The sequence below is a fragment of the Ambystoma mexicanum genome, chromosome 8 (assembly GCF_040938575.1).
Source record: "Ambystoma mexicanum isolate Mex_15411 chromosome 8, UKY_AmexF1_1, whole genome shotgun sequence".
NCBI classification, from domain to species: Eukaryota; Metazoa; Chordata; class Amphibia; order Caudata; family Ambystomatidae; genus Ambystoma; species Ambystoma mexicanum.
The window spans coordinates 1,701,416,385-1,701,431,840 of record NC_090929.1 but is presented as its reverse complement, the minus strand read 5'-3'; the positions used below and the strand labels follow the sequence as shown (position 1 = coordinate 1,701,431,840).

General features: G+C 47.6%; 1 protein-coding gene across 1 annotated transcript in view; it reads right to left on the bottom strand.

Annotated features, from left to right (window-relative positions):
* The window catches only part of LOC138473339 (disintegrin and metalloproteinase domain-containing protein 9-like), a 526,235-nt gene that overhangs the window by 44,977 nt on the left and 465,802 nt on the right, over positions 1 to 15,456 (bottom strand). Inside the window, exon 19 of the mRNA XM_069612014.1 lies at positions 631 to 757. Coding sequence (XP_069468115.1) covers positions 631 to 757 — 127 coding nt within the window. The remainder of the gene's footprint in view (positions 1 to 630; positions 758 to 15,456) is intronic.

Below are 15,456 nucleotides of genomic sequence, written 5' to 3'. Positions count from 1 at the left end.
TTCAACACAAAGAGCATTGTGCATGAAAAGACCCAGAGATGGTGATTTTGTTTAGTTGTCTGTGGTTCGAGTGAAGGAAAAGTGGGGAAAATCAGCAGTACGAACCCAACTGCTACCTCGCACTGCACTGCCACGGACGTCAGGAAAACCCTGCAAGTTATTGTATGTTGCCAACCTGCAACCAAAAAGGGGAAGCCAATAAAACGATTGAATTGACAGTGCAACTGTGTTCCGGCTGCTATTTAACAGAGCAGCGCAACAAAGATGTATGCTGCGATGTGTTCACTGAAGTGGAGGGCGCGTGCGCAGAAAGGGCACCCGCAAAGTGCGGGTCTGAAAGGCCGAGATGGAACACGAGGAGAACTGAAACACTGCAGCCCTGCCCCATGTGTGGCTATGACCTTCCGCACAATGAATAAAGGTTATGAATTCTGAGGAAGAGAATCTCAGAAGGAAAGAGCGGTCCCCGTTTCATCGAGGGACACAGAAGAAAAAGAACACAAAATGATTATTTTGGGATATTTAAAATACAAATCACAATACTGAATATTCACCCGTCCCTTTGTGTCTTGTCCGGATGTTCCATTGACATGTCCAGAGGATCCAGGAAGAGGATCCTGGGACACTCACCTGTAGCGATCTTTCCGCCGGCGGATACAGGCCTTGATGGCGTTCCGCTTGAAGAACAGGACCACCAGAACCAGGACTGGGAGCACCAGTAGGAAGATGATGAGCAAGGCGTCGCGCAACCGGTTATCTACGGGAGGAGCAGAGCAGACACGGGACCTGCATTAGTGACCAGACACCACAGCACCCTCAGCCCTTACAAGTAGCTCTGGCATGTCTGGCCAGATGTTTGATTTATGATCATTTATTTTCACAATCGCATTCATTTTCATTAATTCCATTCATTTTACCACACATCAAATGTTTATCTTCAAGAATATCTTTTGCTCTTTTTTCCATGTTATTATGGATAGCAAAGTAGTGGCACTTAAATACAAGTTTACATGAAATTCTACTGAGTTAATGTCACCTTTATTTCAAACAGTGCTTACCAGGTGGGGAGGCAGGAAAGAGCAGGGAGTGTGGAGACTTAGTTCTATGATACATTTGTTCAATACTTAAATGCGTTTATGTCATTTTCTTGGGTACTGTCATTTTCCCATATTGCACTTGAATGATTTGGGATCGCCAAGCTCTAGCAACAACCAATTAGAGAGGATGTGAGATTCCTAGCGGCTGAAGAAGAGCCGGCAAGTCACGTCAAAAGGATAAAGGCGTTAAGGGTCTTGACAGATGTTATGATGATGCTTATGTAAATAGTTATCTGTGCAGTCCACTTATGATGTACTCAAGTTCTCAGTGGAATGTTATACAGGTATCTGTATTAGTAAAGTATGGATGGCAGGCAATATAGGTAAGAGTTCACAAAGAGGTTTATTGCAGGAGGCCCCAGAGGACGCAGCCGTCCGAAGATAACCACCATCACACTACAACTCTAGAACGTGGGGACATTCCAGAGCTGCATCAACGCATTCACGTGCATACCAGGTCCCCCCCCTACAACAATGCTGACAATAATGAAATATAGATAATTAACAACAAACAGGAAGCAGGGAGGGATAAGGGCGGGGAGGGGGAAAGAGAAGGAAGATCAACAAGCATTTTGTCTATGAAGAAAATATCTAATAAAAAAGATATATGAACTCAGCTGAAGACCATGAAGCCAGGAAAGCAGATCCAATGTACAACGCCTACGGAAAACTAATAATAGATAGTCATTTTTAAAATTCTGAATCACTCTCCTGTTTCTCCTTGACATTTTCTCTCTTTTGAGGACAACTTTTCCACCTAACTCTTGAGCCTCTATACCAGTCTCTTGTGAGTCCCCAATATCAACATCCCATAAATTACTCCCTCCTCTTCCTCTCTTCTTCAGGATACACTCCTCCATGCGTACATCATCACCAATGGACCATCTCTTGCCATCCTCCAGTGTTACAGACTTCCCAGAACAATTTAACACTCTTTGAGTGGACCTATATTTTGACTCTCCTTTCATCACTCTCTTGGGTTCCTTTACACAAACCCAATCTCCATCCTTGATTTTACTCTCCAGCACTCAATTTCTGCAGTCATAGTATGATTTGTACTTGGCCGGCTTTTCCTTTACTCTCCTTATAATGTCACTAATATCAATCTGTCTCTGGGTATTTGCAACGAGCCATGCAGGCCTCAATCTGTTTGACGCCGACCTCCCCCTCAGCATGGTGAATGGTTCTTCCTCCGTCGCTAAATGTGGGGTTGTTCTATAGGTATTGAGGGCTTCTCTCGAAGTCTCTCTCCACAGAAGCACATTAGCCAGGGCAAGCTGAATTATATTTTTAATAAAACCATTCATCCTTTCGACAAGTCCATTTGCCATGGGGTGGTACAACGATGTGGTCCTATGTTCTATTGCCCTCTCCCTCAAAAATGACTGGAACTCCACTGACAAAAATTGGGCTCCATTATCAGATACCATTTCCAGTGGATCCCCTTCTCTATTGAAGATTTTGTTCAAAAACTTCACTATCTTTCCTGCTGTGACAGTGCCCTCAACAACACCCCACTCCACACATTTCGAGATACAGTCCAAAAGCACTATGACATACATTTTCTGAGGATCTAAATTCTCATATGGTCCCATAATATCAATCGCCAACTTGGACCAAACTATTCCCGGAATCTCCACGGGTTCTTCTTTACATTCCTTCCCTTTTCACTGGCGGCGCGTGTCACACATTCCTTAACCGCCTCTTCCATTTCCTTCCACATGCCGGGCCACCAATAACTTCCTTTTGGTGAGACATCTGCCTACATGGCCCTCATGCGCCAAGTCTATTATCTTCCGTCTCAATTCAACTGGAGGAATGATACGGTCTCCTCTGTAAATACATCTTTCATCCACCGAAATGTCATCCTTTATTTCGGAGTACGTGCCCACACAGTGGTCCATCTCTTTCCACTCACTCTGAACAGCCTGTCCGAGGCTGGCCTCTTCTGCGTTGTTAGCCACTGCTTCACCCCATTCCTCCTTCAACATGCCTGGATTCACCGTGGCTACAATATCCTCTGAATTAACATCCCCACAGGATCCCTCACCATATTCTCCACTGTCCCATGGCAACCTCGAGAAGCAACCAGCCACCAAATTCAATCTGCCCGGTGTGTAACTTATACAAATATTGTATTGCATTATATCCAACACCCATCTCTGTATCCCTGGTGAGAGTAGGTGCAGTGTTTTGGAACACATGTACTAGAGGTTTATGATAATTTTTCAACAATATTGGCAGCCCCCGTATAAGATTTCTGAAATGCTCCACGATCCATTTCACCCCCAGTGCTTCTCTCTCAATCGTTGAGTAATTGAGCTCTGCACCTCTCATGATCCTCGAGGCAAATTCAATGGGAACTGAGCCATTCTCATGGATTTGTTCCAACACGCATCGCAATCCAATTTGGCTGGCATACACAGAAATCGCTGTCTTGGCTTTACAGTGAAACATGCTCAACGTGGGAGCTTTATTGATTTCCCATTTGATTTGTTCAAACTCCTCTTTACATGCCACCGACCATGTAAACTTGGCACATTTTCTCTTAAGTTAATGCATTTACTTTTTTTCGGTATATTTAGCCAAAAATTTAAAGTAATATTCCGTCATCCCCAAAAACCTCTGCAGCTTATCTTTGCCAGGCTCAGGAATGTTCATAATGGAATTCACTAATTCCTTTTTGGGTTTAATCCCTTCAGCATTTATTGAATGTCCAAGATACGATAATTCCATCCATTTTATTTTGCACTTATCCATTTTCAATGTGAGGCCCCTCTCTTGGATCACTTGCAACACTCCCGTTAACTTGGCATCATGTTCTTCTTCCATTTTGGCTGACACTAGGATATCATCTTGGAAGCAGTAGACTCCTTCAAGACCCCCAAATAGATACATCATTAGTCTCTAAAAAAACTGCTGTGGCTGAGGCCAGGCCAAACGGCATTCTTTTGAAACTGAATGCTACAAGTAGAGTGACAAATGAAGTCAGGTGTTTGTACTCCTCCTCTAGCATGACCTGATAAGCCGAAGAGAGGTCTTTTGTTGTGAAATATTTAGCAGGAATCATGGTTGCCAACAATTCACCTATATTCAGCAATGGATGTCTATCCACCCAGATGTTTGTGTTCAGGTCTCTAAGCTCAACACACATCTGAATACTTCCATCAGGTTTCTGCACCAACACAATTGGGGAGAGCCAAAGTGTGTTAGAGAGATACCGTTTTTTTTCAAGGCGTCAAAGCATGAATCCATCGATGCTTACATGGCAGCACTCAGAAGCCTTATGTCCACGTGTAAATTCACATGAATTGCAGAGGAATATTTAAGAGACCAGCTTGTTTTAAATGTAGCAAACTCTCACATCCATCAAAGGCTCTGGCAAGCCAAGGACCCTTAGTTAGAGCAAGCACTTGAGATAGCCAGAACAATGGAGCTTGGGCAACGTTGCATGGGGGAAAGGCAGGAAAAGGATGACATCAAAGAAGTCAAATGCATCCAAGAGGAAAAGAAGGAAGATAGTGAGGAGTCTTTGATAGCATTGATAAAAAGAGTGACCACTAACAACTCCAAAATAAATGGCAGAAAGGAGAGAGAAATGAGTTATTGGCCACCAAATCTATGTATAAAATGTGGATGGAACATGCACGGCAACCCAGAGAAGGAGTGCCCATCGTTTTCTGTGGAGTGTTACAAATGTTGTCAAGTGGGACATTTTGCCAAAGTATGCACAAATACTGCTTGAGGAAGAAACAGGTTTGGACAGCAATCTACAAACAAATAGTTTCAGAACACTGTTAGGGTATGGTTTACCTGAGCAGCACAGAGATCAGGAGTCACAAGGACACAGGCATGGTTTACCTGAGCAGCACAGAGATCAGGAGTCTCAAGGACACAGGCATGCTTTATGAGCAGCACAGAGATCAGTAGTCGCAATGACACAGGCATGGTTTACCTGAGCAGCACAGAGATCAGGAGTCACAAGGACACAGGCATGGTTTACCTTAGCAGGACAGAGATCAGGAGTTGCAAGGACAAAGGCATGCTTTACCTGAGCAGCACAGAGATCAGGAGTCGCAATGACACAGGCATGGTTTACCTGAGCAGGACAGAGATCAGGAGTCACAAGGACACAGGCATGGTTTACCTGAGCAGCACAGAGAGCAGGAGTCGCAATGACACAGGCATGGTTTACCTGAGCAGGACAGAGATCAGGAGTCACAAGGACACAGGCATGGTTTACCTGAGCAGCACAGAGATCAGGAGTCACAAGGACACAGGCATGGTTTACCTGAGCAGCACAGAGATCAGGAGTCACAAGGACACAGGCATGCTTTACCTGAGCAGGACAGAGATCAGGAGTCGCAAAGACACATGCATGGTTTACCTGAGCAGCACTACACTGTTGGCAATAATAGAAAAATATTGTGTTTGGATAGACCGTCACTTCCTGAGAGCAACGTTTGAGAAGTGGTTGAATATAGTACTGTATTTTGTTCATTTGCACAATTTCTTGGCACTTTAAACTAACCCCATTTTGCACAATTGCATGTATGCACTTTAGACTGTGATAGGTCACATATGTTGTGTTTAAGAATGTTTTAGAGTTTTCTAATATATATTTTACTCAAAAGCAGAGATGATTTTGAATACGTTTAGGTTCAGGAATGTGCTGGAATATATAGATGAGTAAGTTATTTAACTACTCAGAAAGGCATGTATAGGCAATTACGCTCCAAAACAGGAGGAGGGGGGTAGCGTGTGGTTCTATGGTTTTGTTTTACAGGGTAAAGAGCCTACACCAACGAGGAACAACAGTCTGCAGGGTGCAGCCATGTGTGGTTTCATGGACACAAGGAATCAGAGTCTGAAGGGAATAGCAACGAGAACCTGGAAGAGGGCCATGCCCTCCTGTAGCTTCCCTTCGGGGCTTGCCCGGTCCATTTCCCAGGTTGAGAGGGCAGCGCTGCAGTAACAAGGGATGGAGAACATGTTTGAGTCCCAGTGTGCCAGGCGGCACATCATAGGTGCGGTGGGAGTCGCACCTACTGAGATCTTGCAGCAGCTCCCCCCTCCCCCGCATTGTAGAGGCGTTTCATGTAGAGCTGCAAGCAGTGGAAGCGCTGGTGAAGACAGGGGGGCTGCTGGGTGGATGATGAAAGAAAGGGTGATGATTTTTTTTACTGGGCATCTGGGCATCTATGATAGATGTCCATTAAAAAATGAGTTTATTGCCATTCCCCCACTCACCCCTTCCGTGGCCCAGCACAAACACACACACGCATACACATTCACATAACGCATGCACACATTCACACACACAAACATGCATCATACACTCACTCAATCACATACATAGAATACATACAAAAATAAAATCCTACCTGCACGCAGCTCCAATCCTCACCTCTGCTGCCCCCTGAAAGCTCTCTGGTTGCGGCGCGGCGCTGCTGGAGTGCCCCTGCGGCTGGGATCCCCGCGGTGGAGGTGTGTGGGGAGGCGCCACTTGAGAGGTGGCCGTGCTCCCTGGGGGATCCCTCTCCGCGGCCGGGAGGCACGAACGCTGGGGAGAACTGGACCTGCAGTGGGAGCTCCAGGAACACGCGGATAGCTCCGGACAAGGTTGGGGAGTGGACTGTTTCAGTGGCTTCGGGAGCGAAGTGGGGGCCTGGGTGCTCCCTTGTGCTTGGAGGTCCTGTGCACGGGTGGAGCGACCTGACTGCCCTCTAACCCTCGGTATACCTGTATGCTTGGACCGAGCCTGCTGCCCGTGAGTAGCAGTACATCTGTTGGTGGCGCTTTAACCGCTTGGTGCCTGGCCCCTCCTGCTTTGTGGTTGGGGGCCTGGTGGCGGAGAGGCCTAGCCAGCGCAGTGGTGGCTCCGAGAGGGGCCTGCAGGTGTGAGGGGGGGCTGCTTTGTTCCGGGTGCACTTCTGTTAGCGGGACCTTTGCCCTCTCTCTTGTCCCTCTTTGCCTGCCATGTCAAAATCGGGAAAGAGTGGGAAGCATCAAGCCAAGCTACACTTTGAGGGGCCTGCTCAGGCTAAACCCGGAGGAACGATGGTGGATTCCTCGGAGCAGGGTGCCCTGACGGCCGGAACAGATCCCTCTTCAGCTCTTCAGGATATCAAAGCTATGCTTCTGCAGCTGCAGTCCGGGATTCAGTCTCTGGATGGGAAACTGGACACCCTGACCTGCAAGGTAGATCATATGCAGGTCAGGCTAGATAAGCATGGGGAGAGGCTGGATGAGGCAGAGGAACCGATTTCCGAGGTGGAGGATGCCACGAACTCGGTGTCCGGAGCAATGGTGGAGGTGCAGAAGGTCCTGAAGGAGCTACGGGAGAAACAGGAGGACTTTGAGTTGAGGAGGCACAACGTGAGGATTGTTGGATTGGCGGAGTCGGTGGACCGAAGGGATATGGAAAGCATGGTTGAAGACATCTTGAGGGAAGCGCTGGGCTCGGAGGGCTTCTCTCCAGCGTGTGTGGTGGAGAGGGCTCATAGGATACCGAGTGGCAGGAGGCCGGTTCCGGGAGCTCCACCGAGACCTTTGATAGCTCGCCTCCTGAATTATCGGGACAGGGACACTATTCTTCAGAAGGCACGGGAAAGGGGCACTGTGCGTTACATTGGGCTGGTTTGCGGGTGGGAACTGTTGGGCTTGTTACGTGGTCGCTGACATGATCCTCGGGACTGCTTTCTGTGGAATGAGTCGGTGAAATAACAGGGGGATGCCGGGGGGTCGGGCTGGTAGAACCCTTAGCGTGAAAGCTGGTTGTTTATGTTGTTGGGGTTTGGGGTGCCTGACAATTGGGGTCTCTGGCACGTTAAGGGAGGGAGTTGGGTGGGTGTTTGGGGGGGCAGGATGCAGGGGTGGCACCGACAAGTTGGGGAGTTGTCGGTAGGGGTGGAGGGCTGGGGGGGGTTTTGGGTGTTGGTTAAGGGGGTCATGGCACGGGAGACAACGCTGTTGGGGGTCGGTGGTTGTTGGCATGATGAATTTCTGGTCGCTTGGTGATGGAGTCACTTAGGCTTTTATCCTGGAATGTGCGGGGCCTTAACGATCTGCCGAAATGGCGTAAGGTTCTACAATATTTGCGACGTCATCGGGTGGAGGTGGCCTTTCTTCAGGAAACTCACCTGACGGTGGACTCAGAGGCGAAGTTTGGTAAATGCTGGGGGTGCCACAGATATTTTTCGTCGTACTCCTCTTTTTCCCGGGTGGGTGGCTATTTTGGTGCATAGGTTGGTGGGATTTCGACTGGTCAAGGTATTGAGGGATCAGGAGGGACGGGCGCTTATTCTCCATGGGCTTGTGCAGGGGAGGCTGTATACGTTTATTAGTTATTATGGCTCTAACCAGGATACGATTGACTCACTACAGTGGATTGAGCGGCAATTGGCAGATATATCACCACTAGCTCTCGCAGCCGATGTTCGGTTAAAATTCAGGGTATGCAACAGGTCTGGGGATGGGCGGATGTTTGGAGGGTGCGTAACCCCGGGATGTGCCAGTACATCATTATTCTGCACCACACAATTCGGCTGCACGACTGGATTATCTTCTGGTGTCTGAGGCTCTTCTGGGGCAGGTATCAGGGGTTTGGACCCTGGCTCGCACTCTCTCTGATCATGCCCCGGTCTCCCTGGAAGTTCGGTTGAGGGGGCAGATCGGGGGGGGGGGGGAGACTACCGTGGAGGTTTAAAGGGACTGAGCTTCAAGATGTGGTTTTCCGGGAGGAACTGGGGAAGGCAATTGACGACTACTTTGCAACGAATGAAGGTTCGGTGTCCTCTATCGGGACTCTGTGGGTGGGGTTTAAGTGCGTAATACGGGGGGAATGTATCTCCAAGGAAGCCGGCATACTGAAAAGGATCCGTAAGGAATGGAGAGGAAGGAGGAGGAGATACGGGCGCTACAGGAGGCTGCCCCTGTTCCTTCCAAGGCCCAACAGGGGGAGATCATGCAATGTCTTCAGGAGTTTCGCACCCTAGCCCAGCGGGAGGTTCAGTATTTGTGGGATAGGTTGGCCCCTCGGAAATACGGTGAGGGTCAGGTGCCAGGCAGGCTGTTGGCTAGGCCCACGCGGATGCATACCTCGGGAGGCAGGGTGGCGGTCATCATGGATGGGGATGGGGTAAATCACTTTGAGGATGAGGTGATCCTTAATGAATTTCACACGTTTTATGCCCGCCTGTATGCTTCTCAGTCCCGTGCTTCGCAGGCAGATATTGATGCGTTTCTCGACCAGGTTGGTCTGTGCTGGTGCTCGGAGGAGCAAAGGGAATGGCTGGGCAGGCCGGTGTCGCTGGAGGAAGGGCGGGAGGCTATACAGTCGTTACCTAATGGGAAGTCCTCGGGTCCGGATGGGTTCACCTCCGAGTTTTATAAGTGTTTTGCGGACAAATTAGCTCCCTATTTACTGCGGGTATATCAGGAGGCGGTACTTGCAGGTCAATTGCCGTAATCCTTGAGAGAGGCCTTGGTGGTGGTGCTCTTAAAGCCGGGGAAGCCTGAGGGGGATTGTTCCTCTTATCGTTCGATCTCCTTGATAAATTTGGATAATAAAATCTTGGCCAAGATCTTGGCGTCTCGTTTGTCGCCGCTGATGTCCACGTTGGTCAGAGCAGATCAGGCGGGCTTTATACCAGGGCGTTCGACGTTGTTTGGTCTGAGGCGGATGTTTGGGTTGATGGCTGCCCTCCCGAGTACGGACCTGGCTGTGGCAGTCCTATTGAATGCCACCAAGGCCTTTGATTCTATTGAATGGCCCTTTTTCTTTATGGTTTGTGGTATCCTGCATGTGTATGAATGAGGTCTGAGTCAGTGTAAGAGGTGAGTGGAATGTTAGGAGAGCTTGGAGTGTTCAGGCTCTTGGAGATTCCAAGGGAGACGGTTAAGGACTTGGAGCTGGGCAGGGAACCAGGGAAGACGCTACTAATGATCTCTCTCTCCTATATTCTATACTGAACCTGTAACCAAGAGAATAAAGCGTGTTTCCTATTTTCTACATACCCGAGTCAGCCTGGTTCCTGCTCCTTGTTATTACTGGCTCAGGGTAGATCCTGCAGGAGGCAGGATACATCATTTGGCGACGAGGATTACTTGAGCCCGGAAGAAATGAAAGTAGGAGAAAAGGAGATATGAAGGAGAAGAAGAAGAAGTACCAGTCTGGAGAAATGTTTTCTGGAGGTCTGGTGTTGGAGACACATGGGAGATTAGGTCTGTTGCAGAAGCCTTGGAGAAATTACCAGAATCAAAAGGCGTTTTTTTGGAGAACGAACTATGCAGCTGATGCCTACTAAGGAGATGGTATCGGTTACAGGCATCAGGCAACCGTGGAGGCCCATCCATGGGACTGCAGGACAAGAGGGCCCCTTCGTGAAAGTTGGGGGCCGTGTGGCAGTAGAAGTGTGCCACAGTATAAACCAGGCAGCAGGAGTCAGTGTGCACATTGTCGTGCACATGCTGGACGATATAGCGCAACTGTCATGTAATACGAGATGCAGCGCCGGCGAATTGGAATATTCAGAGACTCACATATCAAGGTACTGTGGGAAATCGTGGGCGGATGAAAATTGGGCTAAATTTAAGGGTCCCTTGAGGCTATGGGTGGCGCGGGCACCTTGCAGGCCGTCCGATGCTTGCGTTCCATCCTGCCCGTTGGGCTGGAACGCAAAAGAAAGGGCCCGGCGCCATTACCCTGCTTTCCGCATTCGGAGACACTATCAGAAGCATTAGAGGAAAGGCCTTTCAAACGTGAGTGAACGTGATGACGTTTGCCTTATTGACGAGCGCTTTTGTTTACAAAACGGATATTAGAGGAGCTCTCCTGTTACGGCCTGGAACGTTGAAGTGAATAATTTAAACATTGCAGCATTGCAGAGCGGAGAACATCGTATTCAATGGCGGCTTGGTTCATGGTTTACTGGGACAGTGTTCTACTTGGAATGCAGAAATTATCGTACTGACAATCAGTAAGCACATTATTACGGGATGCAGGCATCTCGGATTGGAATGATGATAATGTGCGACGCGTTTGTTTTCTTTGAGTGGTTGACATTTCAAAAAAAAAAAATTTAGTGAACAGGGCACCACAGGAAGAATTGGAAAAGTAAATTGTAATTATTGAAATATGTGATACGGAACAAATATTTACACATTTGTTTTGATTCTGTGAAAGCATAGTGTCGGAGTTTGCATAAACGTTTTTACTGAAAATCAACATTTATTTAGCTGTCGCTAAGGAAGTTGTGAGAGGACAACTATGCTTTTCTGAACTTTATTGTTTTGTAGTGTGTGCAGTTCGTGAGGGCATAACGAAGCTTTATTAAAGTGTATGCAATCGTGTGTGTATGAAGTATATGTCTGCAGTGAGTGGTAGGAGCGCTTCTAATTGAGAGAAATGATTTTGCACACCTAATCCGGTTTTACGATTTGCCGTGCACACGATGATATATAAGGGTGCCTATGAAATTATTTCAGGGATTTCATTTTATCATTATGAAGAATGTGCAGAGAGCTTTCAAAGTATGTAAAGCATATGTAATTAATGCTGTTACATATTCAATTGTCTATTCAAATGTAGTTCACGGGGTTGTGAAGTTTTAATGCAATAATGCCAATTGTTTTGTTTGGGGAAAATGTACAGAATGCGAATTCTTTTTGAGAATCATTACCATTTAATGCTTAATGGGTTGTGCATTTTGGCAAATGGGCATTTTGGGATAATGCACAATTAAAAAAAAAAAAAAAAAAACACAATTTTTGTGAATTGCAAATTTGGAAAATTCAAATTTTGTGTTGTGTGCTTGCATGTGTTAAGTTTCTGTGTGATTGTTGGATTAAGTTTGCGTTTGTGGACGCAAGTAGAGTTTGGGTCTGTGATGCAAGGGTGCACACTGTAATTTGGAGTTGTGTAGTTGTAGTGCGTGTGTGAGAAGCAGCACATGTCTTGAAGTGAGGTGCGTGTAGGTGTTTCACGCTTGTACATGCTTGTAGATGTGACGTGTGGGAGAGTGCACGTTTATTGCGGAGTATGTTGCGCAAAATGGGAGTATATAAATGGGAGTTGCATGCATGCAATGGGGTTTAGGCTTATACACCCTGGCCAGGTGTATTGGCAGTAGTATAAAACCTTCAGGAGGAACCCCAAGTTTTGTTTTGAGGAGGTTGGACACAGTAGGGTGTTCCAGTGAAGTTGACCTTAGGGCATGGGCCCCCTTCGGAGTTGTTTTGTGGATTTACAACGCAGTTGTGCGTTTGGTAAAGGAAGGGAATATAGATTTTAGTTTCTCACAGTTGTGTATGTTTTCTATATCAGGGCTACACTATATTGTCTGCGTTGTAGGTAACCGCACGGCAAGATGTTTCCTTTTGTTGAGTTTAGGGTTTGCCCTAGTTAGTTCTGTGATGCCAGGCGGTGCAAGTGGGAGGAGGATATTTGTTGTTTTTGCACGCCAGTTTGCAAGTGGTATTTAATAGTAGTGGAGGGCACACAGTGTTTAGCCAGTGTTATTTAGTATGTAAGTTGTGGACTGTACACTGGCAGGGGTTACTGGATTTAATTTCAGTTTGAATTACACTTTTTCAATATATTTTCAGAGTTTTCAGGTCACACCATTTGATTTTTCATCCCAGTGGTGTGTCGGAGCTTTTGGGTTTTGCAAAATTTTGAAATTGCACTACAATACTGGTTTCTTTTCGTCTGGTAGTGTTAAAATGTTTACATCTGAATTTTGGTTTTTGCAAAGGTGAATGTGCAATGCACTACTAATTTTGTCATCTGGTAGTAATTGCATGTTAACATTTTTTCATAGCTTTTGCTATGCAATTTTTAAGCCACAAATTCTCCTTTTTGTGGTTGTGTTTTCTGTGATCTTTGTATTGTGTGTCATTTTTCCTACATATTTTCAATTTTTTTCATGTTCTTTTTAGGGGAGAGGGGATGAAGCATTGTTATATTTTGTTTGGCATGTTTAGGACTATTGTGATGGCCTTGTGTAAGTTTGCAAGATTCGTGGCTACACAGTTTTGGCAAGGTAGTTAGCCTATTTTGGGGCGTTTTGGTTTGTGCTCAGGTGTGGCAGACTTGAGGCCAAGAGTGGCAGTCTTAACGGAAGGTGTTTTGTCTAGGAGGGTTGTTGTTTGTAGTTTTGGGTTTTGTTTGTCCTTTGGGGCAAGGTTGTGGTTGGTGGTGGCGGCACCAAGACCCTGGTGTGGCAGGCCAGGGTGGAAGGAGCACTAGTAAAATATTGTGGTTGTTAGTCCTTACGTGGTTGTGAGTTTGGGTGTTTTCTTTTGATTGTAAAAGGGGGGGATATGTGGTATCCTGCATGTGTATGAATGAGGTCTGAGTCAGTGTAAGAGGTGAGTGGAATGTTAGGGGAGCTTGGAGTGTTCAGGCTCTTGGAGATTCCAAGGGAGACGGTTAAGGACTTGGAGCTGGGCAGGGAACCAGGGAAGAAGCTACTAATGATCTCTCTCTCCTATATTCTATACTGAACCTGTAACCAAGAGAATAAAGCGTGTTTCCTATTTTCTACATACCCGAGTCAGCCTGGTTCCTGCTCCTTGTTATTACTGGCTCAGGGTAGATCCTGCAGGAGGCAGGATACATCATGGTTCTGCGTAGATCTGGTCTCGGGGGCTCCTTCCTGGCTATGGTGTCCCTTCTATATGAAAAACCGGTGGCACGGGTGAAGGTCAACGGGCAGGTTACTGCACGGATCCCGCTTGAAAGGGGGATGCGTCAGGGGTGCCCTTTGTCTCCTCTGTTGTTCGCTTTGGCCATAGAGCCTTGGGCTGAGAGGGCGAGGAGCTTCATCTCCATCGCGGGATCCAGTTGTTTTCTCATAGAGTGGTTATTTCGCTGTACGCGGATGATATGGTCTTGTTCCTGCGCCACCCTGAGGTCAATTTAAATCTGGTTATGTTAGATGTTCAGCAATTTGGGGAGCTCTCTGGGCTGAAGGTGAACCCAGGTAAATTGGTGATATTTCCTTTGACGGACGGGTAGGCTCGTTTTCAAGACGAGTGGGGGTTTCAATGGGACTTGCTCAGTACACAGTATTTGGGTGTAACGTTGGCTCGATCTAGGGAACTGGTGTTCTGTAATAACTATGAGGTGGTGCTTCAGCAGTCTAAGGAAGTGATGCAAAGGTGGGCTTCCCTTCCGCTCAATCTGTATGGGAGGGTTTCTGTGGTCAAGATGGCCATTCTACCCCGGTTTTTGTATGTGTTTCTTAATGTTCCTATACCGGCGCCTAAGAGTTACTGCCAAGCCCTCAAATCGGCGGTGATTCGCTTTCTCTGGGCCGGCAAGCAAGCGCTGGTGGCGTGGGATACGCTTACCGCGCATGTCCGCCGTGGGGGCCTTGCGTTGCCTGAATTTGAATTATATTACTGGGTGGCCCAGGCTAGTTACTTACGGTATTGGTATGGATTGGCGGCGGAACATAGGCACGTGGAGATAGAACGGTCCATTGCGTCCCCGGCTTTGTCCGGTCGGTTATTCTGACGTCTCCGACGCGTTCGGGGGTGGTACGCAATATGGTGGGGTTAACGTGTAAGGCCTGGTCTCGGTTGGAGCGGACGCCTGCGAATAGTATACTTTACTCACCGGAGCTCCCGGTCATATTTATCCCTGGTATACCTGTGACGAGTGAGGCAGGCTATGTCGCCATGACTAAGCGGCTGGGTTTGGTTAAGTTTGCAGATTTGTTCCCGAATGGCACATTCCTAACCATGGAGCAGTTGCGAAATAATGGGGCTTTGTCCGCGTTAGATGTCTTTACATATTACAGGCTTCGGGTGGCGCTGAAGGGGCTTTTTCCAACCTTTCCCGGGCAACCCCCGGTGGCGCAGTTGTTAGATAGTGTGATTAAGGGAGGGTTGGTCAGGCGGCTTTATGCAGCGGGGATAGAGAGCAGACCGCTGTCCGCATCATCTCCGCGTGTAGAGTGGGAACAGCTGATGGGGAGGGAGGTTTCGGAAGAAGTGTGGCTATACTGCTGCGAGGGTACGAGGAAGGGGGCCATCAATACCAATTTTAAGCTTGTGCATTACAAATTTTTACATCAATACTATTACTCTCCGGGGTGTTTGCATCGTTATTTTCCCCACAGGTCCGCGGCTTGCAAGAGGTGTGGGTATGAACCCGCTGGGTTTTTCCATGTGGCGTGGGACTGTGTATCGCTTGGCCGGTTCTGGGTGGGGGGGGGTGTTTGATGTGATAGGGCAGATTGTGGGCCAACGGTATTCTCCGGATCCGCTGATGGGCTTGTTGGGATACACTTCCCAGGTACCGAAAGGGTTTAGGAAGTTGGTTACTCTCCTGCTGATCCTGGCCAAGCGG